Source organism: Conger conger, chromosome 17 (assembly GCF_963514075.1).
Source record: "Conger conger chromosome 17, fConCon1.1, whole genome shotgun sequence".
Classification (NCBI taxonomy): Eukaryota; Metazoa; Chordata; class Actinopteri; order Anguilliformes; family Congridae; genus Conger; species Conger conger.
In genome coordinates, this window is record NC_083776.1 from 19,777,316 (window position 1) to 19,803,411 (window position 26,096).

The 26,096-nt window shown below is 47.0% G+C and overlaps 1 protein-coding gene across 1 annotated transcript in view; it reads right to left on the reverse strand.

Annotated features, from left to right (window-relative positions):
- Positions 1-1,709: 1,709 nt before the first annotated feature.
- The window catches only part of LOC133116433 (prostaglandin F2 receptor negative regulator-like), a 37,811-nt gene continuing 13,424 nt past the window's right edge, over positions 1,710-26,096 (reverse strand). The window contains exons 4-9 of the mRNA XM_061225948.1: positions 21,080-21,454; positions 15,944-16,366; positions 13,672-14,076; positions 11,888-11,995; positions 4,551-4,853; positions 1,710-3,345 (exon numbers count right to left, since the gene is read on the reverse strand). Coding sequence (XP_061081932.1) covers positions 3,182-3,345; positions 4,551-4,853; positions 11,888-11,995; positions 13,672-14,076; positions 15,944-16,366; positions 21,080-21,454 — 1,778 coding nt within the window. The 3' untranslated portion in view covers positions 1,710-3,181. The remainder of the gene's footprint in view (positions 3,346-4,550; positions 4,854-11,887; positions 11,996-13,671; positions 14,077-15,943; positions 16,367-21,079; positions 21,455-26,096) is intronic.

Consider the following 26,096-nt stretch of genomic DNA (forward strand, 5'->3'; position numbering starts at 1 on the left):
CTGCTTTCACAGACCTTCCCCCACCTCCTCACTTTCAGCACAACATAAACGACGAGAAAAACAACATCACCCTCTCTCTCTCTCTGTCTCTTCCTGCGCCCGGGAAGAGCGGGCGGAGAGACGCACAGACGTGTGAAAGAGGAGACGGGGCGCCACGAGACTTCGATTGCAGCCGAATCCTTCAATTGCAACCGGAGACCAGGCATTAAGCAGGACAAAGGGACAGCCGGGAGCTTAAACACGACCCGCGACACGTTGGTACCAGGAGGACAACATGCATGAAGAGCCCACACAGGTGTGAGGTACATAACCCCAGCAGCTCACACACACACACACACACACACACACACACAGAGCAGGGAAGGAAAGCTACACATGACCTGCAATAATGACTGTGTGCACACAAGTAGTCATTCCTTGGTCTCATTGGCTAGCTGGGGGTTGTCTTCAATAAAGGCATTTCAGCCACCAGTTTCAATGCAAGCCATTGTTTTCTGGACAATATGGATATATTAGTGGACATTCAGTGGCATCACTACTGAGTCACTGTATCCCACGAGCTTAGTGAACGAATCGGCATAAGTTCAAGCCCAGATATTGGTCCCCCTTCTCCAAACTGCTTTGTAAAACATGGCAGCATCCGAAAACTCCACTTCCGCAAAGTCAAAATGCTTTTTGCCAGTCTATGCAAAAGTAAATGGTAAATAAGTAAATGGATGATGTCACAGACACCTGGCCCATATTTTTCTACAGTCTATGGCACACAACCGCAATGAGGTTACAACCAGCACTACAACTGAATTACATTCTGGATAATGGTCGACTCGCCTCAACATCTAACACCTGGGTGATACACTGCAGCCATTTTGTACCACCATGCTCACTATACACCGAGTGAAGTGGAGAGGCAAGGGACTATTTAGTCACTTTAACTGAGTGTTGATTAGCTGACCAGAACATATCGAGCTCGAGGGGAAAATGTGGGCGATGACACCAGGGAACGTGGAACCGGAGACTCGACTTTGACTCAGCTTCTCATTAAAAGGATGACACCCCCTACAGAGAAAGGTCCACATCACCGCACCGGGGCATCGATGTTTTCGGTTTTGTTTTTAAACTTCAACCGGCCAAACCCACCACCACTAGCAGTGTGGAGATATCAGGAGGCCTTTCATCCAATTACTAAGCGCACTCGTCTCACCTCCGCCCTGCTACCTGACGGGGGGGCCGTCACAGAGAGAAACAGAGCTGGCAGAAGACAGAGGAGAGACAAACACACAGCCTTGTGAACTAAACACCACCACATTCACTCAGATGCAAGTTCACTGTATCGGTTAATGGGAGTCTGTGGCAGGTTTTCAACTTTAATCCCAATTTCAAGTAGAAATGGCAGAAACCCTGCATGGCTGGACTGACAATATTATTATCTGCCTGTGTTCGTAGTCCTTAAACGCAGGTTTCAAAATATACAGTTGACGGCCTGTACCAAAGAATTGTATAACTGTACAATAATTCAAGCGCATTGGTTAAAAATTGGTTCTAATTGCCACAGCCAATGGCGTTTCAACATCAGCGTGTTAACAGCACAACCTGCTTGGACAGATTTCAATTACAAATACCTCACACAAACACACATCAGGAATAAGAGGGGTTTTTTTGGCAGGGATGGATGGGGATTCTCCGAGTGAAACAAGTATGGTCAGTCAACATCAGGCTGCAAAACATTTATTGTGTCCATTGTGTCCAGAGTTTTGTCAGAGAGCTGGGAAATGTATCTCCTGACTGTTGTTCAGGATTTTCACACATAGCATACTGAATCCCAATCACACCACATTGTTCGTGAAACATAAAATTATCGACAATAAAATACGGCTTAAACAAAATAATACAATTCAAATCAAGGAACAGTGTATCAGACACATTTATAAAATGCTTAAAAACGACAGAATACAATGACCAAATTGGAAATAACAATAAAAAAGAGCCTTTGGCTCGTGTGCATTAAAGGTGGAAGCAGTCCGTTGGCACGGTCGGGGATCGGTGTCCATGGGAATGCCTTCTTAATCCTCACGCCTCCGCGTGGGTCACATGACCCTCCCCCAAAACCGGATTCTCGCCGCGGCCCTCCGAAGCGGGCCACCTGGCAGCTGTTGTGCTCCCGCTGGGCTCTTGGTCGGTGTGCGTGCGTGTGCGGTGCGGTATTCGGTGGGGGGTGGTTGGGTAAAGTGTCGGGGGGGAGGGGCATTGTGTGCAGCATATCAGTTAACACCCCCTCAGAAAGCCTTGCCAAAAGGCCGGGGCGCTCTTTGTCCCAGAGCTTAAGACGGTCACCCGATAGCCCTTATACTGTAACACAGTGAGGCTCCGGACAAGGGAACCGAGGAACAGCTAAATAACATCATTATTTATCATTATTAAGGAGTCTCTGTTCCACTTCCTGCTGGGATAAAGATGGGCGTGGCTAGCCAGGCCGTTTGACGAGGTCCAGCACTGCACGCAGGGCTCAAGGCACCGCATTGGTCAGTAGCACCTATCAATCAGAACGAAGGCGAATCACGTCTGAGAGGGAGTCGGGATGGGAAAAGGCGATTGGCTGACAGTAGGCGGACACACGCGGAGCTAGAGGGAACGCAGTCACCAACGCTACGTGTCGTTACTGCACCTTGGAAAAGGAGACTGTCCTGAGTGGGCCTCTTGGCAGTGGACCGCTGACGGGCAGAGCCTGGTAGAGGATGCTGGGAGAAGGTCTGGGACCATGCTGGGGGTAGGACTGGAATCTGAGCTGGTAATGGAGCCAGGAATCAGTCCAAAATCTGGGCTCAAAAGACTGCATAGGCGGCCAGCACTCCTCTCTCTCTCTCTCTCTCTCCGCACAGATAGTGATATAAAACAGCTCCGTTAAAAAAAATTAGACAAAAAATACTACTTGGGTTAATGTAAGAAGAGGCCTCCATTTTAAAACAGGTAATAAAGTAACTGTTCCTTCTGCCGGAGAGACTTTCCTGAGTTCAGTGCAACAAGCCAGCGGGTAGCGAGTTAAAATCAGCGCGAGTGGTCTTGTCCATGGAGTCACAGCCCCTCCTAAATTCCATCCGAATCCCATTCAGTCACAAGGTGGCAGGGCTGCCCACCTGTCCTAGGCCCGGCTGGTTGCCATGGCGCCCGGTCAGTGCCCATAAGGTCAGTCCATCTCCAGGTCCATGAGGCCGTTCCGGGAGCGGGGGGTGTGTTTGGCGTTCCGGCAGCAGAACTTGGTGCAGATGAAGCCCAGGAGGATGGAGAGGAGGCCCACGGCCAGGGAGGCCCCCGCCCCGTACAGCAGCGGGAGCTTCAGACTGTCCGACACTGCAAACACACACACACATGTATATACACACGTATACACACAAGCACACACACACGTATATACACACACGCATACACACAAGCACACACACATATAGACACGTATATACACACGCATACACATATATACAAATATACACACACACACACACATATATATACAGACATATATGTATATACACACACACACACACACACACACACACACACACACACACATACACACACACATATATATATATAGACGCGTATATACACACGTATACACATAAAAATACACACAAACGTTTACATATACACATACACACACGCATACACACATATATATATATATATATACATATACACAGACACACACACACGTGTACGCACATGCAAGCGCATACACACACAAACACACAGAGAGAGAAAGGCACACACGCATTTGCGCCCACACATGCGAGCGCACAGACACACACACAGAAACACACGCACAGAAAAACCATTATCCTAACCGTTCAAACACAATAAATTAGGCAGTTGAAATAGCTGTGAAGCAAATGGAAGAGGCAGATTCCCTGTCCCACTGAAGAGACTACTCCAGCAGCACATCCTGGGCTAAGGACTGATGAATAATTGATGGCAAGCATTCGCTGCACATAAATTACAACCAATTAGGCCAATCAAAAACTATATGGGGCTAAAGTACACAATTATCCCATACCTTTAGCCAAATACTTCAGCCATTCAGTTCTGAACTGCTCAATATTACATGAAGCATATACAGCATTATTCCAACTAAAAGCAGCACTGTGCCGGCCTAGTTTGGAACCACGAACCTCGTATAAGCCCAGTTCTTTAACCACCATTCCACTTATCTATTTTATCGCTCTGAAACCCCATTACAAGTTATAGATAACCTATAGATTTCAGTTGAGGAAAAACTACAATGTGACCAACAAAGACAATGTTTGCCACAAATATACACCGTTGTCACAAAGACAACTTTACGACAACTGAGTTTCCTTTTACGTACACACTTCTAATTAACAAATCTGACAAAGGGCTGGACACGGTGAAATGTACACAGGAAACCACAAAAGCCCACAGCCCCGTCCCGTGGGAATTCAGTTTTTATCCCCTGTCCTAAGCAGACAGACACACAGACGTAGGCACACACAGACACTGCAGTGCACTGCAGAAGCGAGCGTCTCGGCGGTACTGACGTGAGAAGGTGACAGAGAGGAACACCCTGGATGAGGTGAGCTCCTGGCCGCTGGTCCAGGTCCCGGCGGGGGAGCGGATCCAGGGCGTGGCCACGCAGAGATACTCCCCGCCGTCGCCATCCCGGGCGCTGTGGATACGCAGGGCGAAGACCTGCCCGTCCGTCTGCTCCACGCTGCAGTCGCTGCTGCCGTTCAGCCCCGCCCTCCTGACCACGCCCAGGCGGTCCATACTGGCCAACAGGGAGGGGCTTGCCGCACTGCGGACCCTGTTCCAGTACCACCGCACCTCGTACGAGACGTCACCTGGGAGACCGAACACGGCACGAGCATTATGAGCCAGTACATAATATGAAAGAGTATTATATTAGTTATTTAGCAGACTCTTTTATCCAAAACGACTTTCAGTTGATTAGACTGAGCACGGGACAATCTCCCTTGGGGTTTTTAGGGAGAGTGGGGGGTTCAGAAAGTTAAAGTCCTCCCCAATATTTTTTAGCAAATTAGCAAAATCCTTCAGCCAGGAGGCAGAAGTAATGAGGGATATGAGCTGGCCTACACGTACAGAACAGTCTTCAGGAGAGCTGGGTGTGGAGCTGGGCTGAGAGGGAGTTTTTCACAGACTCACTGACTGTACACTGCGGTGTTAAGGGAAGCATGCTGTGTGTTTGAGGTGTATGTAGAACAGCACATATAAGGAATACAGGGCCTTAAGTGAAGAGCTACTCTGCTGCGGGGGGGGGGGGGGGGAGGATCTGGGTGAGGCGTGGATTGGGAGGGAGAGGGGGAGAGAGAGAGGGAGAGAATGAGAAAGAGGGACAGTGAGAGAGAGAGGGGGAGAAGGAAGGAGAGAAAGGGAGAGAGAGGGGGAGAGAGGGAGAGAATGAGAAAGAGGGACAGTGAGTGAGGGGGAGAAGGAAGGAGAGGGGAGAGCGATGGAGAGGGGGAAAGAGAGGGAGAGAGAGGGAGAGATGGGGAGAAAGAGGGAGAGAGAGAGAGAGGGGGAGAGTGACGCACATACACTCAAATCCACGTGCACAGACACACACACACACCGACAGAGAGAGACAGAAGTGAAAGAAGAAGTGAGAGACTCAGAGACGGGCCAGAACACGCAGCCCCAGTCGTTATGTCAGGAATCTACAGAAAGGCCAAGAGGTGAGGCAGAGCTACCTTACCGCTAAATGACTGCACACAGCCCTTTTACCACCCCGCCCACCACACACACCTACTGAGTCAGCTTTTCACCCCTCTCTCCAACGTCCACAAACCGCCGGCCAGGACCGAAGAGAGCTCAGCAAAGACACCGCGCCATTCTGCCCATTAGCTCACCACTCAGACTCCATCTGATTCATCCATCATCACGGCAAGCTCCGTCTCGAAGACTCTCTGAGCCAAAGTAGAGCGCCACAATCCCAGAAACTCAGCCCCACGTCTGCGCAACACTCCGGGAGACCAGCATGTGTTTAAACTCGTTTCCAAAAGCACCCACTGCTTTTATTATTGAGTCCAAGTCTATTATTTGTATTATCTGAGGGCTGTACATGAACACTCAGAGCAGTGACAATAACTCATGGCAAGTCACAACTTCGAGTGTTTTATTGCAATTATACAACAGTTTTACCAACACATTTATGCATGTAGAAAAAAAACAAACAAAGAACGATACAGCAACTAATTTCCATGGCACAACGTTAGCTCTTTAGAAGTGTTGCTAGGTTACATAACGTTGATACAATGAATCGACCAAACATAAACTTATGGTGAGATAACGTCACTCCTTTGAATGTCTCTCGGGCCAATCGCAATGCGAAGTCGGAACCGTTGCGTAATCCAGATTATGTGAAGGAGTAGCGCGCCTTACGTGAGGGATCGTGTACGTAGGCCGCAGCCATGCTGGACTCTCCCGATACTCTGCCCAAGCGGAAATAAATAAGCATCTACTCATTGGCATATATTCTCACGGACAGTTTCACCATCACTTTCCAGTTCATTATTCATCACAACGCTGCCGCAGAGTTTTTAGGTGACGGTGACGATGATGAAGAGCGACCGGACTGCGGTATTTATGGAGCCTCTGGGGACAGTTTCCGGGGACAGGCCGTGCTCGTTTCTGCAGATAAAACGGCACATCCAGAGGAGAGAGGCGGCGTGTCTCAACCCGCACTCGAGGCGATTGAACGGAACGCTGCTCGCTCATATCTCCCCGAACTGAATATCCCGTTTAAGGCAGTTAGTCAAAGACTTTTCTCATCAAAGCTCGGCAAAAAAAAAGTTGGGACTCGATTCTTTTAGCGTGTTAAGACCGAGTAAAATGCACAGGAAGCAGGCGAGAGGAGAGAAGAAAGAACAAGCTTTATGCGGGAGGAATATTCCAGACATGCTTTCATCAAGTGTTTTTTTCTACCATTCAAATGAACCTGAATGTCTAGTGATTATTTGCGTAACAGTCATTTATTCTGAAGGCTATATTTGAGTAGCCAACTTAAAAAGAGTGAAAGCCGCACCCTACAGAGCAGTGTGATCGTGTGCACAATAATGTTAGCCACAACTGTATATATATATATATTTTTATTTTTTTTCTCATTTTGTGAAGTTTGTCAAAGAAGCGAAAGGCACAGTCACACCTAACCAGCCAAAAAACTGTACATGCTCTGGAGAGAACTACACTACCCCCCTCAGCCAAAGTACATCTCTACCTCTGTCACCCACCAACCTCTTACGCAACTACTCGACACCCCTGCACATACGCAGACACACACGCAGACACACACGCATGCCACAATCAAGAGAGAAATACCAGGAATAAATTTATATTGTATATTACTTTGTATGTTACTAATTAATTGTTATATATAACTCATTATACATTTGGATTCAATTATTTCATTATATACTAACTATGTTGATATTCACAGGTCATTATTTATTTACTGATATTTGTCAATGTTTATTATATTTATTGTATTGCTTTGGCAACATTGGTATTTTTTTCTTTCATGCCAATAAAGCAAATTTGAATTTGAATTTGACAGAGACACAGAGACAGAGAGACACACACACACACACACACACACACACACACACACACACACACACACACACACACACACACACACACACACAGTGACACATACACAGACAGAGGGACAGACAGAGACAGAGATATACACAGACAGACAGACAAACAGAGGGACAGAGGGACAGACACACAGACAGAAGGACAGACAGAGAGAGACACACAGACAGAAGGAGACACAGAGAGACACACACAGACAGAGGGACGCAGGCAGGCAGGCAGGCAGACAGACAGACAGACAGACAGACAGACAGACAGACAGACAGACACACACAGTGACACACACAGTGACACACACACACAGTGACACACACACACAGTGACACACAGACGTTCTCTCTGGCTACGCACAGGCAAGCGGCGCTCCTGCACAGGCCTGTCCTGACGGCACGCGTCTCCCAGAGGATCGCCGCGCAGACGAGCGGGAACGTGGCCCCCGTGACTCATCCGAGGAGCACGCCAAACCGCACTCCCACACGTCACGGCTCGGAAAAAACATCGCGCCCGAACCACACCAAAACCGGCAAATGCTAATCGCATTTAACGACTCGCATGACGAGTTTCGCTCAGTTACACTCGAGGGCACGCAACGTGCCAGCAGTCCCAATGACTGTTGACGGAAGCCATTTCCTCTGTCTGGAACACCAGGGTACTCGTCACCAGAAGAGTCATAACCTTGTGATCAGCTACCTCGCCTTACGAACAGTGTTATGCCCCAAGTACCAGAAGCAGGGTTGGGATATGTGACTGACAAAATGGAGGCTTTCTACAGAGCTCCAACAACTGCCATTACAATGGGGAGAACATTAGATGTCAAATTATGTTTAGAGAATTCTGCAGGCAGCTAATATAACAGGTCTCATCTTCGCCACAGAAATGAGAAAGAGAATCAAAGCAGTACATTTGATTGCCAGGTTAAAACAAATATAATGATGCTTCATGAAGCAAAATAGAGAATAATATTCTTACGTCAGTCTTTTGAAAACAAGAACATAATGTTCCCCTTTATTCATCAATCAAAAACAGACAAAAAAAAATGGCACACTATGAAAATGAAAGATTGATAGTGACTATTACCCCCTCTGGTAATAGGCTGGTTAGATGGAATAAGCAGTGGAGGTTTTAAATCTGAACTTAACGGACACTTAAGTTTACGGTGCAGATCCACACCGGAATAATTAAGATTACAGGCATAAACCAGCCTCTCACTGAGAATATGAAACGTATTAATTGGAACAGCGGGTTTTATGCGAGTTACATTTCCTGCTAAAATTAATGCCCTGTGGCTGACAAGAGCTCCGGATGGATGTTGCACATTCTGTGTTATTCCCATGTCTCCCTCCTTCAGCACTGCACAGAGCTGTGATGTCATCCGCCCGGATACAGAGCGATGGCAACAGCTGCCATGCAAGACGGCATTCCTGCTGTCTCCCACGTTTAACCACTCTCACTGTCCGTCACCCGCAAACACACGCTAGTGCACACACCACACACACACACGCACAGACATGTGCACACACACACGCTAGTGTGTTCACATTTATGCGCGCGTGAGCGCACACACACACCACACACACCACACACACCACACACACCACACACACCACACACACCACACACACCGCAGACGCGCACGCACAGGCTAGTGTGTGCACATTTATGCGTGCGCGAACACACACACACGCACGCTAGTGCAGGCACATGCACGCACACACACGGGTGCGCACACTAGTGTGTATACACACACGCTAGTGTATATATACACATACTAGTGCATGCAGACACGTTTGCACACATTCGCACAAGCACACTAGTGCATGCACATGCACACAAGAAGGCAGGCATTCACACTCACGTGTGCGCACACAGACAAAAGCAAGCACACACACACACACAAACACACACACACATCCGGGGCATGCGCACATGCACACACACAACCATGCACAATGACACACTCGTGCACGTACTCTATATGACAAGCCTATCCAGGCCTACTCTACCCATGACATTCTTGGGTCCTCAAGTCCCCACAGCGGAGTTCAGCTGCCACGCTATCTGCTACATTACCGCCAGCTTTTCCTCAGCACTCTGCACATCATCAACAGCCCTCTGAATAAACCCCGACAGCAAGCTGTGTCACGCCAATAAACACTAACGAAGACGGGATAAACACATCTTCCGTACAGTAATGATAGCTTTTTTTGGCATGGAAAATGTAATCCTAGCAGGAGAGAAATAACACGAACCTCTGACCAGCGGAACAGCGGGAGTCCCCATGGAAACAGCCAATGAGGAGGAGGCAGCAGCCTTTCGTATTATTAACACGAGCGAGGGTGAATTAGACCCAGGAAACGAGACGCAATTAAAAACCGGCGGAGGATGGGGCTCCACCGAACTACAGGAAACCACAACACCCACGCAATTCATTAATAGCACAGCTTCCCCAAAACAGCCATAGCACCACTGTGCCTGTCCACCTCAGCTCCAACCCAAGGCCAGCTTCCACCGGGTGGATTTAAACAGGGATACAAGCTACTGTACTGTACCACGCTAACACACTGAAGCCAATGACTGATGACTGCAATGCTTCACTAAATTAGGCCTACAGGGTACGCGGCGTGAGAAGGGAAAGGCTTTGTGAAGCAGTGGAGAGAAATCATGAAGTGAGAAGGCTCACCTCCTCAAAATACCACTGCAGTGAGACATCCTCAGCCTCGCTGACGTATAAATGGAAAGGAATTTAACCATTTGAAGAGAAGCTTTTATTGGAATGTATTTTCCCAAAGTTCTAGAACTCCACTGCTTTAGATTACCAGTCTTGATTGTTACATCAGCATTAGAATGTTCAGTTAAGAACATTCTACAGAATTAGAATGTTCAGTTAAGAACATTCTAATCACACATTTGTGTTCTAGCACCTTAACATGCCAACACACCATACCATGCACAGGCTGATTATACTTTTCTGGGATAATTCCTTTACTTAAAAACATGGATAAATAAGCACATGAAATTTGGCACAGCCCAAGTATTACAACATGGACGTAGAGCCCCAAGCTCAAATTCAGAAAGGAGAAGTGTGAATCCAGGATCAGGTTTTCTGTATCCGCAGAGTAACCTCTTCCATTATAATCCTAGATTAGCACTCCTCCTATGTACAGCGATGTCCATAAGTATTTGGACAGCGACAAAAATGTAAAGGGCTGTAATTCCCTGCACAATTCACTCCATAAGTAAGTACTGTACATATCAAAGGGCAGACTGTCAGCTGAATTTGATGGTAGGTACAGCCAAATAAGTGTACTGTGTAGGAATTTCAGTCCTTTAAAAAATGTGTTACTGTCCAAATACTCAGACCTCACATTATGTCTCAAATATGAGACTGGCACTTTTCCCCATCGCATAGTACAATAGTTTCAGGGAGAATGGGACACCAGTTTCTGCAAGACAACGGAGGTACATCGAGGACAGGGCTGGAAATGTGTATTTTAGACACTTGGTGTAAAACATTTTGTGTTAACCTCTTTCCTCGATAAACTAAAACTAAGAAAGTGGCGTCTTTTTAATATTATGTCAGTTTTAGTGTATGGGCCCAGACAGCCTTTATGTGCAACAATGGTGATGATTAATACTTTAATAAGTATGTGACAACCAGATGGCTTCACAGTGGTGGATACTGGGCATTCAAGCATCACGGTTTACAGTGACAAATACATTTCAAGTAACTCCCAAAAAAACTGCTTGTGCAGACATGTTGTTTCCAGAGATACTACTTTCCTTCTTCGTTATAAAACGCACAAGACCTGGTTTAGTAAAGGTGATGCACTGTCACAAGCCAAGGCACAATGTCCTCGTGAACCCAGTGCATGTATTATAGGAAATGGTTCCAACCAAAATTAAGCGTTAAATTTTTTTTTGATGCTTGCACGCACGTAAAACCTGGAGACCTGACGTCTCTGTAGAAGCAGCGTTGGACTTGAAGTGCATTTCTTGCTAAAGACCTCATACAGTTATTGCAGAGCTGACTGGTCTTCAGGAATGTCCGTAAATAGCTGTGAATGAGGGGGTGTGCGGGGGGGGGGGGGTGAATTTACCTGTGTTGGGTCACACCCAGAGAGCAGTCAGGACTGGGGGTGTAGTGGGGTGTAAGGACTGGGGGTGTAAGGACTGGGGGCGTAGTGGGGTGTAAGGACTGGGGGTGTAAGGACTGGGGGCGTAGTGGGGTGTAAGGGCTGGGGGTGTAGTTTGGTGTATTTACCTGCTTTGGGTGAGACTCCAACAGCAGTCAGGATGCATTCGATCTTTGCGGTCCCGCCTGGAAGAATACTTGTGAGGGCTGGCTGAATGGACACATTGAAAACCGGACCTGTATAGGGAACACACATTCAATTAGATTCAATTTTATCTGGATAGCTCATTACATACAGTACACTATCACCCACCCCAGTAAAACAACTGAGGTGAAGGCTCAGGAGAAGCCCAGTGAAAGAAAGGGAAGTCATCCTTTGCTGGCCAGCCCAGCATCAGCAATGAAAGCTAGGCCAAAGGGTCGTTTGGAGATACTTTCTCAGAGCAATTAAATGTTGTTGTAGGGCATATTGGGTACATTGTAGGTATTAAACTAGCTGGTGAAACAGTCCAAGAAAAGCATTTGCAGTTGAGAGGGGCAGGGTGATGCATCTTAGCCTCCAGGTTGAATCAAAACATGGGGGCTTGAAGCAGGAGGGTCAAGACGAGAATGAACTTTGACCGCAGGGTGGGGGGAAAGGGGCAGGAGCTCCCAGGGAAGACAGAGGTCATATCAGAGGGCTAAACTCTCTCTCTACATGGCACTCAGCCTCAAAGCCTTTCACGGACAGGACGGACTTGTGTTTCTGCTCGGTGGGGCAACAGGGGAAAAAATGTGGTCAAATACATTCATCTGGGCCCTGCAGCACAGTGGTTTTTAACCCATGGATCAGTGCATCGGCAGCGAGGCCTATTTACACAGGGTTAAAGAGGAGAAATGAGGGTAGGGCGCACTCAGAGCTGGAGTTCTCTGCCCCCAGGCTGTATGTACTGCTTGAGAGGGAGGGAGGGAGGGAGGGAGGGAGGGAGGGAGCACGTGAAAAAGAAAAAGTGACGGAGCATTCCTGAGTTACTGCTGTTGTAGGAACCGCCATACTCTGAGAAGAGAAGGCAGGGATTGAACGCTGGGCACTTCGCTTTAACAGGGTGTGCGATAAGCTAGTGTATCACCGTGTGTGTGTGTGTGTGTGCGTGTGTGACATTTGAAAACATGGGTCCCTTTGTTGAGTGGTCTGAAATAAGGAAGTGGCCCAGTTTTAAGGTTGAGGCCACCTGCTCCCAGCCTCCTCTCCCCCACACACAGGGGTCAGTGCTAAAGCTACTAATGCTAAAGAGCTAACCCTGCAACCACACGCCTGAGGGAGAGGGGACAGCATCCAAAAATGTACACACACACACACACACACACACACACACACACACACACACACACACACACAGACACAGACTGACCCACACACACACACACACACAGACTGACCCACACACACACACACACACAGACTGACCCACACACACACACACACACACACACACAGACTGACCCACATAAAAGCATGCACGGCCACACAGATGCGCACACACGCACGAACAAACACACACGGGTCACTGCTGACACCATTGTGCTTTAACAAGAGCACATCATCGCACATTGAGGAAGTTCAGGTGCACGCATGCAGAAAACACACAGAGAAAAAGCTCCAGACCAAGAGAGAAGCGAAGTCCCCCACACACACTACAACACAGCCCTGTTCCTCAAATCACCATCCTGGAGGGCCAACAACTGCTGCTTTACACCCTCCCTTTACCTGGGAGTCAGGTATTAAGGAGAATCAGTCACACTTTTCAGTTAATTATCCAGAAGGAAAGAGAACCAGTGCCGGATTTGGCTACCCCAACAGTACAGGACACTGAACTGTAGCTGTAAGAGGGGTGTGGGCTGGGTTTGGTGTGTTTAATGGCGGACGGGCTCACCTGTGTCTGCGAAGCTGATCTGAACGGCGTTGGACACGGCGCTGACGGCCTCGGTCCTGGGCTTCCCCACACCAGCGGTCCAGGCGGTGACCTCACAGGAGTAGAACCCCCGGTCGGTCACCTGCGCTCCGTACAGCCGGAACCGGAATTCTGACATTCCGGTCTTCTCCAGAACCACGCTGTCCGCGCGGCCCAGCTCGTCCCACTCCTCCAGCTTCACAACCGAGTCCGAGCTCAGGGAGAGGATCTTCCGGGCCTCTCCGCCGGCCGTCTCCGCCACGCGGATCAGGACGGAGTATCCCGGGTCCTGCAGGTTCTCTGGGGTCGCTGTGCAGCCCATCTCGAACGTCGAGCCGCCCGACGACGCCTCTCGGAGAGGGGTGGCCTTCACCGTGAGAGACGGGACTGCAGGGGGACAACCAGACACAGCGTCAAGCGGAGACACACGCAGAGAGACACGCAGAGAGACATGCAGAGAGACACGCAGAGAGACACGCAGAGAGACACGCAGAGACACGCAGAGAGATAGAGACACGCAGAGACACACAGAGAGACGCAGAGACACACAGAGAGAGACGCAGAGAGACGCAGAGACGCACGCAGAGAGACACGCAGAGAGATAGAGAGACACGCAGAGACATTTCTGCAACTAAGCTTGTCTGGTGTATTTGAACAAATGAGATGATTCCAAAAGCGTAAACCCAAGCCATTTGCTCTTCCTTGCAGGCTCAAATGCAGCCTGTAGTCTAGTGGCTAAGGTACATGACTGGGACCCGGAAGGTTAGTGGTCCAAGCCCCGGTGTAGCCATGATAAGATCCATGGAGCTGTTGGGCCATTGAGCAAGGCCCTTAACCCCACATTGCTCCAGGGGGGATGGGCCCCTGGTTAGACTAATTAACTGTTATTTGCTTTGGATAAAGGCATCCGCTAACTAATGTAACTGGTCTGCACTCTGCAGTCAATGAGAAATGAAAATAAATAAGTACCAGAAACACTACAGTGAACCATGGATGAGACAAACAATGTTTACGAGTGAAAGTGACAATACTACCAGCCTTGTTCTTGTCCCTGCACAATTAAGCTCCACACTTTGCTCATTCTCAAAACAGGAAACACTGCCATTTTTCTGTCCTCAAAATTGACACCATACCCCCTCCTCCCCCAATGATGCAACGCAAGTCTAACTTAATTAGCTTTGGAAGGAATACAGAGTTAGGAACTGAGCAGCGAGTGTTTGTGGGCATTCTGTTTAGCGCTCTGGCACTTCCCGTGACGGGTTCCTCACAATAGCGTCCTCTGTGATGCTCATGCGCCCGACGTGGGGATCGCAAACTTAATAAAGGAAATTAATTTAAAGCCGATTCTAAGAAACGGACAAAACGGCCCCGAGTCTGAAGATTTGCGCGCCGTCCTCCTTTGATATCTGGTCCTGAATACGGAGCCTGCTCAGGGTTCAAAGCTCTGGTCAGTAGGGCTGGGGGCTGTGTTCCCCAGACCCCCAGACCCTCCAAAACAAAGAGCCGCATGGTCTGGTCTCTATGGCGACCGCCGCGGCCCGCCACAATGAGCCCCACACATCCCTGACCCCGGCGCATGATGTCACGGCAAAAGCACATGGGGAAAACCCACAGCCAGCTGTTAGGACAGCCGGCTACACAAGGCATTGATCCCCATACCTATTCATATACGATAAATATGAGACTGATGCATTCAACACAAATACCAGAATGGAGAGGACAAAAACTCCACATATGGAAAATGAGAATATTCCCCCCCTTTTCGAGAGTTTGCCGACGGAATTTGTCAGGAGAGGGGTGGCCCATTTAGTGGAACATGTCCCTTCGCGTCTGTACAGTATAATCCGTGGCTGTCAAGGTTATTAGGAGAAGTAGGAAATTGGGTTATTAGGTTAATAGGAAACCGTATCAAGGGCGTAATCCTGAGTGTTGAGTTGGCTGGCTGTCCTGAGGGCCGTCTGTCCGAGGGGGTGCCAAACGGGTTATATTACATTACATTTATTTAGCCTACGCTTTTATCCCGAGCGATGTCCAATAACCGCATACCGAAGATCATTAGAACAACTACAGAAGAGGTCGGATAAGGTGCAATTCACACAAAGAAACAGTTGTCTACAGCCATGAACATCAATTCTAGTACACATGACAAATGAACTAAGTCCGGAAGTAATAAGGTCAGAAACTACAGCACAGAGACAAACACAAACGCCACCTCCCGCCCCAGTGCCTGCCGGAGGGATGATGGGATACGTACCCTTGCGGATCCAGGAGATGCTGACAGGGCTGGATGGCACCTCCTTGCCCTTGGCCCAGCTCCCGTTCCGCAGCTGGGTCCACGCGGAGGCGGTGCAGGAGTACAGTCCCCGGTCGGACTCCTGCGTGTGGAGGAGGCGCAGTCTGAAGGTGTCGGGTTCGGCCCGGGTCAGCACCAGGAACCCGTTCTCCGCGCGCTTGCGGTACTCGCTCCCCGGCTGCAGGTTGCCCTGCGCGTCCAGCGCCACGATTGGTCGAGAGATGGTGGGCTGGTCGGCGGGTGAGGCCTCGGTGTAGTCCCAGGCCACGCCCAGGAGTCCGTCCTGAAGCCGCTGCACCGCCGACACCCTGCACTCCAGCTCCGTGGGGTCCCCCGAGGCCTGGGGGGGCACGACCTCAGCGAGGGTAACCTCAAACTCCGGCTCTACAGGCAGAGAGAGAGAGAGAGAGAAGCCATAAGTATCTTGTATACATGTCACTTCACTTGAGCCATTCCATAGTACAACGGACTGTTGGGACATAATTAGCATTTGTGACTTTGCGGGTGGTTCTCTCTGCATGCTGGGTTGTTGTGGGATATTGGTACGTTCTAATACCTAAGCAGATATGCAGGGCGTTCCCCACATTTTTGAGTAGCCAGCTTGATTAGAAAAGTAGCTAACCAGGGGTTTTGACAATTGGGAGATAAATTGTTCTTATGACATAATCTTTATCAATTTCATTAGTAAACCTTAAATCTAGGCCATGTCTAAAAGCAGTCAGGCAAAAAAAAGATCTGTAGTCAGCCACACACACGCACACAAAAATATACAGACACACACTGACTCAGACACACACACACAAAAATACACACACACGCGCACAGCCCATTAAAAATCACCCGGAAATAACCTGATGAGGATGCACAGGCGATAATATCCATGGCAACAAACGCAAAACAAATCCTCCTCAAAAGCCCTACCAACCAACCAAGCAAATATTCCCTCCTTAAAAACGGCAGTTTTTTTTTTTTTTTTACTCCTTATTCATTCTTCCCCTTTGTTTTTGCTCTTAAACTGGCAATAAATGACTGCACAATGCAGTCATCAACACCCTTATATGGAGGACCTGAGGCAGCCATCTTAAGCAGCAGACCAACACATAGCTGACCTGTGGAGAGAAGAGCGGAGAGGATCTGGATTCAGCCCAACTGAGAAACGAGGGTTTATTACGGACGTCTCTACACCAGGGCAGAACGCCTTCACCATCTGCTGCATGCCAAGAGGGCCCCGCCCACTTCCCCTGTGCCCACTTCCTGTGTGCCAGTACGATCACCCAAACTCTGTTACCAAGGAGCTGCCATGGTTACCGCGGGTCACTCCAATTACACATTAACTCAGTACCACTTTCAGTCTCTCGTTGAACACACACGGTTATTTGGCTATAAATCTTGTGCAACAAAGGGGGTAGAGTTCACGGGTATCGTGTGCGCACTGGTGGAGTTCATGGGCACTGGTACAGTATTCACGGGTATAGAGTCTGCACAGGTAGAGTTCACAGGTATAGTATGGGCACTGGTACAATTCATGGGTATAGAGTCTGCACAGGTATAGTGTGTGCACAGGTCGAGTTCACGGGTATACAGTCTGCACTGCTCTTGTGCTGCAGTCTGTATGTACACACGCCAGTTCTTGCAGCCTTTCACTTTAAATCGGCCGATACGTTTGCATTCTTGAACTCGCGCCAGTGTGATCTGGAGCGATGCCTGTTCAGAGCAGAACGCTCGCAGGGAGACCTCTGAGCCAGGGGAGAGAGAGCCGGTCGCCCCCTCCAACCAGGAATGCTTTCCGGGAGACAGGAGGGCCGACGTAAATATCCGTGAGCTGGCCGACTCATTCATCCCGAAACACGAGGGAAAGTGACAATCCCGAAACGGTGACATACCGCACATTATATCACATCTTTACAGAGCCATGTCTAACCTAGCGCACAGACTCGCAAACCACAGGCTGTGAGAGAGCTACTCAGGTGAGAAATTCACAGATGTCACATAAAAAATGTACAAGCGCTCAGCTACTCCCAGTATACATGCAGTTATTATAAGCGCTGTATAATCTCATATATGATTTTTTTTTAAAGGCAGTGGCACCCAAGAACTGTATCTGTACGTAAGTGGGTAATGGGCTGGGTTTGTGTGGTGTGAGAGGTAAAGGTTGCCTCGATACCAACATACATACATCCTCTGGACACGAAGGCACACCTCAAACGCGAATGAAATGCAGACGTAACGCCACAGAGAAAGGACACTAAAGCACCGGAGCTGCATGGAGGCCGTAAAGCTGAGAGTAACCAGCGCGGGAACAGTGGGTGATAAGTGCAGCGCTGGTGCCACAGAACGACGCATTGTCTCCCACACAAAGCCGGAACGAGAGAGGCTCAGAGGACAGGGCTTATCGCCCTCCCCTTTACCTTGGCCATTGTGATCCCCGCGGGAGAGCCCTGGGAACACGGCGGAGGAGAGAGCGCTATCTGCCCTGCGATTCGCCTCAAGAGCCCAGAAACTGAACCCCCACCCCCTCCCCCTCCACTTATGAGAGCGCTACGCTTCACAACAGCTGTTCAATTCTCACCCCCCCCCCCCCCCATCTCCATACAACCCACCCCCCAGACAGTCAGCTGCTTCTGCTGATAGACCCGGCACACACAGAGGGTCGCTTTAACTGCGATCAATTAAGACATTTTATCCTTTATCAGAAAATGTCCAAAATACAAATATAAAAACAAATGTGAGCCTGTACTAGGGGAGATGCAGGTCTGTTGTGACATGGGGTCCATTCTTTTAGCCTGATCAGAAACAAGCCAGCCTGCTGTAAATGACATTGCACACCCCCATACACGTCCTCTTTCACAGCGGATTTCAACGGACCAGTTTCGTGTTGATTTCGTGCTCAGACCCCATGTCTCAACAGACCCCGATCTCCCCCATTTCACAGCAAAGGGAAACTCATGATGGAGAGATGTTGCTGTGGGTCCAGTATTCCTTGGAAAAAGGCATATTTTCCAACATATTCACCGTGTGTGTAGGCGTGCGTGTGTATATTTTTCTCTCTTCTAAAGACTCCTGAATGTCGCTGTAAACAATTTAGGGTTATCAGCCATTATGCATGCAACAGATTTTTTTGTCAGAAATAACCATTGTGATAACCTGGTTAATGTAGAATTTTCACTCATTTCAAAAGGGGCAGCATTTGAAAATGGGTAATAATTTATCTCATCAGTCATTATACATGCAACAGATGTCTTCATAAATATTGCTTTCCATTCCAGAGTGATGAGGTAAACCGTTACTCATATTAAAATGCTGGTTCTGTTAAAATGAGTGAAAACTCCACATGAACCGGGTTATCAAAATTCTCATTTCCGCAGAACATCCATGTCCATAACCCATAAATCAAGTGACAAAAATCTCATCCAAATACCATATGGAGATGGTTTACAATATGGTTCCCCAACAACTTAATCCAGGTGCTTTACATTCCCTCCACTTATAACCGAATCCTGGATATACAGTGCAGAACTACGTGTTGGTGTTGGAGCAGAAATCACACGCTAATGGAAAAGGAAACAGATGTGCACTCGGGCAGAAGAATAACCAATAAGGGAGGTGATGCTCACACAGTAGGGGGTTGTGGGATAGAAGAGGCGGGAGAATAATAGCCCATTAGTGTGGGTCCATGACACTGTGTGGGGAACGCTGGAAGGAACTGACACCATACAATTACCAGAGACCCATTTCTAACGCGGGGCTGGGATCTCAGCAGCTTCCCTTACAGAACGGAAAGAAATTACACTATCAGCCATGTATAATTACTCTGATTTGAACAAAGATCCCATTCAATCCCATCAATAAGGCGGCCGCCTCTAGCATGTATTTAAGAGCGGAGTGTGGGAGAGTTTGATCATTTGTTACAGTTGAGCGAATCAAGGTATCATACAGGCAGATCCGGCATCCTCCCCCGTGACACGGAAAGAGAGCGATATCTGTGTTAACGACACTGCTGGTTAGGAACAGCGGAACAGGGGAAGAAGACACAAACATGGCTGCACAAACTGACACAAACTGGAGCACGCTTGGTCCTTGGAGAATGGAATTTATAAACCATCTCAGCAATTAAGTCTGCTCTCCCCTTCGGGCACAGTGCTTCACACTCAGTCCACTGACCAGACACAGACACTGATCGAAACCTTTTCAGTCCCAAGAGAGCCATATGGCACTCACGACCAGATACCTGATCAACCAATCAAAATTGTTGATAAGGTATACGGTCTATTTAGCTTAATCCGTGTACAGGAAACTGGATATTAGAATTCAATAGTTCAAATACATTTTCGGCTCAATTTGTTGTTTCCCTATGTTAATATTTTTAGGTGTAGAGAACTTCATCCATAGACAGGAATGCTGAGGCCTCACCATTGTACTATTGAGTACCCACTCTGTCCTTTAAACATTACTGGAGCTTCTGTAGAGAAGTTCCTTAGAGTACAGTCACAGTAACAGCACCTGTGGATCTTTTCCCACAACGTGCCAGCCTGGGATCTATGGCTTTAACCAATGCTGGAGTAACGAGGCTGCAGTAACGAGACACAAAGTGTTTAACAGGCATCACTAAACATTTCGCCACACCACGTTAATCCTGGCTCAAATACCAGCGTTCAGTTACGCAGGAATGTGCCTCTATCAACATGGCACAGGGCCACTGAACTGCACTGCAAGTTGAGCGTTCTCAACAACCTCAACTGCACTGTAAATGCAGTAAAAAGACTGGCTGCGTTCGAAACCACACACTTAGCACATGACTCGTACTACATTTGCGGTTTTGAACACAGCCACTGTGCTTTTGAGCTCAGTCCAGGCTCAGGGTTGTTCAAAGCCCGTACCAACTACCAACAACAGACTGTAGCACAGAGATTACTTACCTAGTCATTCTGTCAGGTAAGTAACACTATTAACTTACCTATCAGAGCATCAAGGCCCAGATTAGAGTCACTAAGATAAAGCAGTGCGTTGGGGGTACTAAAGCTCGTAGTGTAGTCCTATTAGAGCGACCAGCCACAGGTTAATGTCACTGAACTAAGTAATAAAGATTTAAACACTCACCTAACACCGTGACGAGTACAGTGGCCGAGTTGGAGGTCTTCTCTGCAGCCAGGTACCAGTTCCCGCCGGTCTCTTGGATCCAGGCCGCAACAGAGCAGGAGTGCTGCCCCGCATCGGACTGCCCCACACCGCGGATGAGCAGCTGGAACTCCCCCGTGCTCACCCGGCTGACTCCCACCAGGTCCGACGGGTCGGCTACCACCCCAAACTGGTTCACACGGGCCAGAATCCGCGAGTCGGTGGGGCCGCTGACAGACCAGGTGACCACCAGGCCGAGGTCATCGAGGTTATCAGCAGCGACGGTGCAGGTCAGCTTGAGGACGTCGTCCAAACTGAGGGTGCGGTCACCTTCCATCGTGACCATTAGTGACTGAGCTGCAACCAGGAACAAACGCACTGGCCTTAAATTAAGAACCGGAGACACTGAGAAGCCCCAACAATTAGCCGTTAGCATAGTGCCGGAGGTACATTACTGGGACCTGGAAGGTTGATGCATCAAGCACTGGGGGAACCACGATAAGACCCGCACAGCCGTTGGGCCCTTGAGCAAGGCCCTTAACCCCACATTGCCCCAGGGGATTGTACCCTCCCTCCCTAATCAGCTGTGCGTTGCTTTGGATAAAACGAGTCGGCTGAATAACAGTAATATAATGTATATCTTTATGCACAGGCTGGATACAGACAATTAGGCAATTGGAATTTAAGCCTAATAGAGGCAGGGGAAAATTGCTGAAAATTACAAAGTACACTATAGTATGTTATATAATAAAGAAAAGGAAATTTGGTACCAAGAGAGGCAAAAATAATTTTGATGACATGATTTGAAATGGGCAAAAATGCAAATCACATAAACTTGTACTTTATTATGACTTGCAATAATCAACAAACCATTTATATTTCTATTCACATAGGATATTCCTAAAAGACAAAAGAGCAATCAGGCTTATGGTTGTGAACTGAATTCATGATTATGATTACACCATATGGGAGAATAAGAGGAAGAGATTATTAGCTAGCTAAAATTGAAAATTAATTAAATAAAAAAGATGTACCCTGAGCATGCAATTGAGGTCATGATAGCGAAAAAATATGCAACTTGACGACTATTTGTAAAAAGCATTCGTTTCGACTTAAATGTGAACAGAATCTTCCTGTATCTAGCCAGTTAAGCCAACGCATCTGAATGATTTTATGGAAACGCAACACTTCAGGAACTAATGTAAGCAGATGATTGACTTACTCCATAACTTTTAAGACTTTCAACACAAACTAAAAACCCTAAGCATTATCAAGTGTCTCAGGCTAAGGAAAAAAGAGGTTGCACTGAAACATTTCACTCAAACATTTTTTAAGCATGCTGTAAAAACACAAGAAAGTTAGCTATTGAGATGGGAACAATGTCAGCTCACATTGTGGTTTTCCTAATATCTACAGGAGCACTGAAGATGTTTGTTTAGCAGTTTTGCAAAGTGACTTCATTCAGGGTACACTGTATTCACCAGCCCATCCCTACCTTTGACCACATTCCAGGTGTGGTTCAGGTGTGCCAAGACCCTCGTTTACACATTGTAAAAATAGATTAGGGTATACTTTCCCTTTCAAAAAGCTAACCAATGGTTTGCAGCACAGAGCAACTAAGTCCTGTCTCGGGCAATTGTTCTTGTGGTATGCATTACAAATCTTTCGTTCAGTCATCTATCGGTACATTCACCATGCCCTCAACCTTTCTTTTGCATTTTTGGCAAAAAATAACCAAACCCACCCACTTTAGATAGAGGACACTTAGACTACATTTTTGTTCGAATAAAATCACAATTATTTTGTTGACCGGTTTCATTATCATATCCCAAGTAATCAAACAGCATATTTCATGACACTTCTGATATTTAAAACATTGGAAACAAGCTGCAACTTCATATTATTTAGAGTCTTTGAGGACATTTCATTCTCCAAAATCAAAGGCTACCAGTTTTATTATTTTATGATGAACTCATAATATGACTTCATTACTTTCATGAATCAACAACATTATTTTTGTCACTATTGTACTCATGGTTAACACAAATCAATATCATTTGTCAGCTGTTGAAGAGGAGCAGTATCCCCCTAGAATGGAAGATTTCTATCATTTACAAAGCTCAAATCAAAGAGCCCATTTCTCTCATTTCATTTCTTATGCGCTCGTTTTGCCCGCATTCAGCAGTTTCTACATAAGACAGACTTCTCATTAATTCACAGGACCCACATTCCCTGAGGTCTCTGAATTATTCATTGTGTTACTCACAAGACATTACACCAAGTTGAGAAAAAGGTTTCAAAACAAAAATAAATAAACAAATGAAGCAAACTTTTTTTAAATAAGACAAGCTAATCCCTTGGGATAAATTTTACTGCAGTGGCATTTCTGAGACCATCAGCAGAACACAAGGTCTAGGATTTTGGCGAAGGTCTGGTCCTTTTGTGTGACAGTGATGATTTTCCATAACTCTTAACGGACGGTTTCATTACGATGAACTTATATAAATTTGACACATAACTCTAAGGTTGTTTGGACACGAAGCTGATTGAGGTCCAAGCACTCCAAAAACAGGTCAAGTCCAATGGCCTGGACACCTTCAGCTTGCATGCGGGCTACGACATACAGTACGTGGGCTATGACACAGTACGTGGGCTACGACATACAGTACGTGGGCTACCACATACAGTATGTGGGCTACCACATACAGTACTTGGCCAACACATACAGTACGTGGGCTACCACAGGTAGGCTGCAGGGGGGGAAAGACCGGACTGGCTCACTAAGGTAACAGGTCGGCTGAAATCAGTCAGGGTTCCTTGGAGTAATAGGTGATTCCGAGTGACTCAGTTTGCAAACTCTGTGACGTACGGTGTGAAAAATGCCCGTCGAGTTTGGAGCCACTTCCTGCGTGGGAGTGAGACGTCCCGCTGAGTTGTGCAGGGCGTGGCGAGCCTGATGCCGATTTCATAGTCATAGCCAATTTCAGAGGGAAAATATGAGATAATCACAAGAGGCCAGCCCTTATGGGCTGGAGTGTGTCACCCCATTCCTCGGTTAGCAGTTTAGATAATAAAGGCTTCCCAATGACCCAACACACTAAAGGCAATGAAGACAAAGCTATTGTAGGAGTTATACAAATATGTCAGTACATCTGAGAGTTCCTTTGTCAGTGAAGCAATTTGGCATTTCAAAACTATGTTTCTATCTGGTACATTTTATCTTGACTGTGTACACACAACCATATTTGCATTTCCCTTGCCTGAAACTACAACGGTTCATTGCCAATGACTAAGCCTACATAAATTAAAGAAGCTACAGTACATTTATATACATGATATTAATTGCTACAGATTTTTCCTTTAACAACCCAAATTCATTATGTCAACATAACAGCAAAGATATCAAGGCAAAATTCATCCATCTCAGAAGCTTTGAAATGAGAGCACTGGATTTGTATCTATATGCAAACAGGCTTCAAAAGGTCAGCATTAGAGCTGAATATTTTCAAGATTTTTAGTCATCCTCCGTGCTGCTGCTCGACTGCTTCACTGCCTGAGGCAAGCAGGATTCAGTTAACAGGTCCTAACCTCTTCTCACACACATTGTTTTTTTGTCTCAGCTGCTCTTTCCCTTCTTTCTTTGAGTATTCATTAGAAGTTGAGTGAAGGGAAAAAGTTCCGCAGCAGCACGGTACGTGTAGTCAAGGCAACAGGAATTTGAACGCAGCAATTTTCTGCTGCACAGGCAAACGGGAGGCCCAACCTTAACCACAGGCTCAATCAGGCTTCTTTAACCCTTTTCAGCTGTCAGGTACAAATATGTGACTAGTATGTTCTTTAAGGTTATCTTCTTAAAGGTTCCATATTGGGGAAATGGACATGTAAAACTAGATAGATGGTAAGTACCAAAAACAACACAAACATCTTCTTATGGATATCGGGACCTAATATAAAGCCCTGGAAAGGTGTACAATATGGGACCTTTAACTGAACATTTAAGGCTGGTGTAGCAATCACAACTGGTAATTGAAAGCAAGTTCTAGAACACAGACTAGACATTACTTGAAAAAAAAGTTTTTATAAAAAAAAAAAAAAAACATTTTAAAGAGCAGCGCCTCTGCCATACTTCATTATTTCAAACCCGTCCCAATTTACGAAAGCCAATTGGACTGCTTTGAATTTTGAACTGATTCCGTGTAATATGAAACCCGAAATGAGGAGAGACACGGGGACGTGCCAGATTCTGCTGATATCTGATCTGACGTAAGCGCCCAGCAATCACATGCATTCCACCTTCGCTTTTAATTTGTCAAGCAATTCTGCCCAGCACAGTAGGGGAATGCCCTGGTAATGCACGACTGATAACTCGGGAAAAAAAAAAAAACTTCCCAAGCCGGAGCAAGGAAAGCTGCAGTCGTCAGCCCCTGAGGCCAATTTCGCCCAAGCTGCAAACATTCTGCACGTTTCTGCTCCGGCTCCAAGTCTACCATTTACATTTACCACAAACCGAGTGAGTTCTTCAAGAAGCAAGACGCCACAGCAAAGCTCACTGATGTTTAATACTAATCTCATGGAATCAAAATTCATATCTCGGGTTGCCAACATTCCTCTAGATCATAACACGAGCACCCTGTTCTGTCACTTCATTCATTCAATACGGATTCATTCTGATTATACATAGAATTAATCAGCAATTGCACACAGTATATAAGTGCAGCGCTGCAGTATAATTGTTTAAAGCATAATTCATGAATTTTTTTTGTTGTGCTACATTGACGAGGCAAATTATTATTATTATTATTTTCCTGAACCAGTTTAATTCCCTGAACCAGTTCAGCGTAAGAAACCAGAAAAGCCGACTGAGATCTGAGGATATTAATATTTTATTTCCAACAAAACAATTTCCAACAAATCAAGGCCGACTCATCTCAATGCTTTTATGCCCCAACCACTACTACAATGCTCCATCCAGTTAAGAGTACTACATCTAACCTCTAGT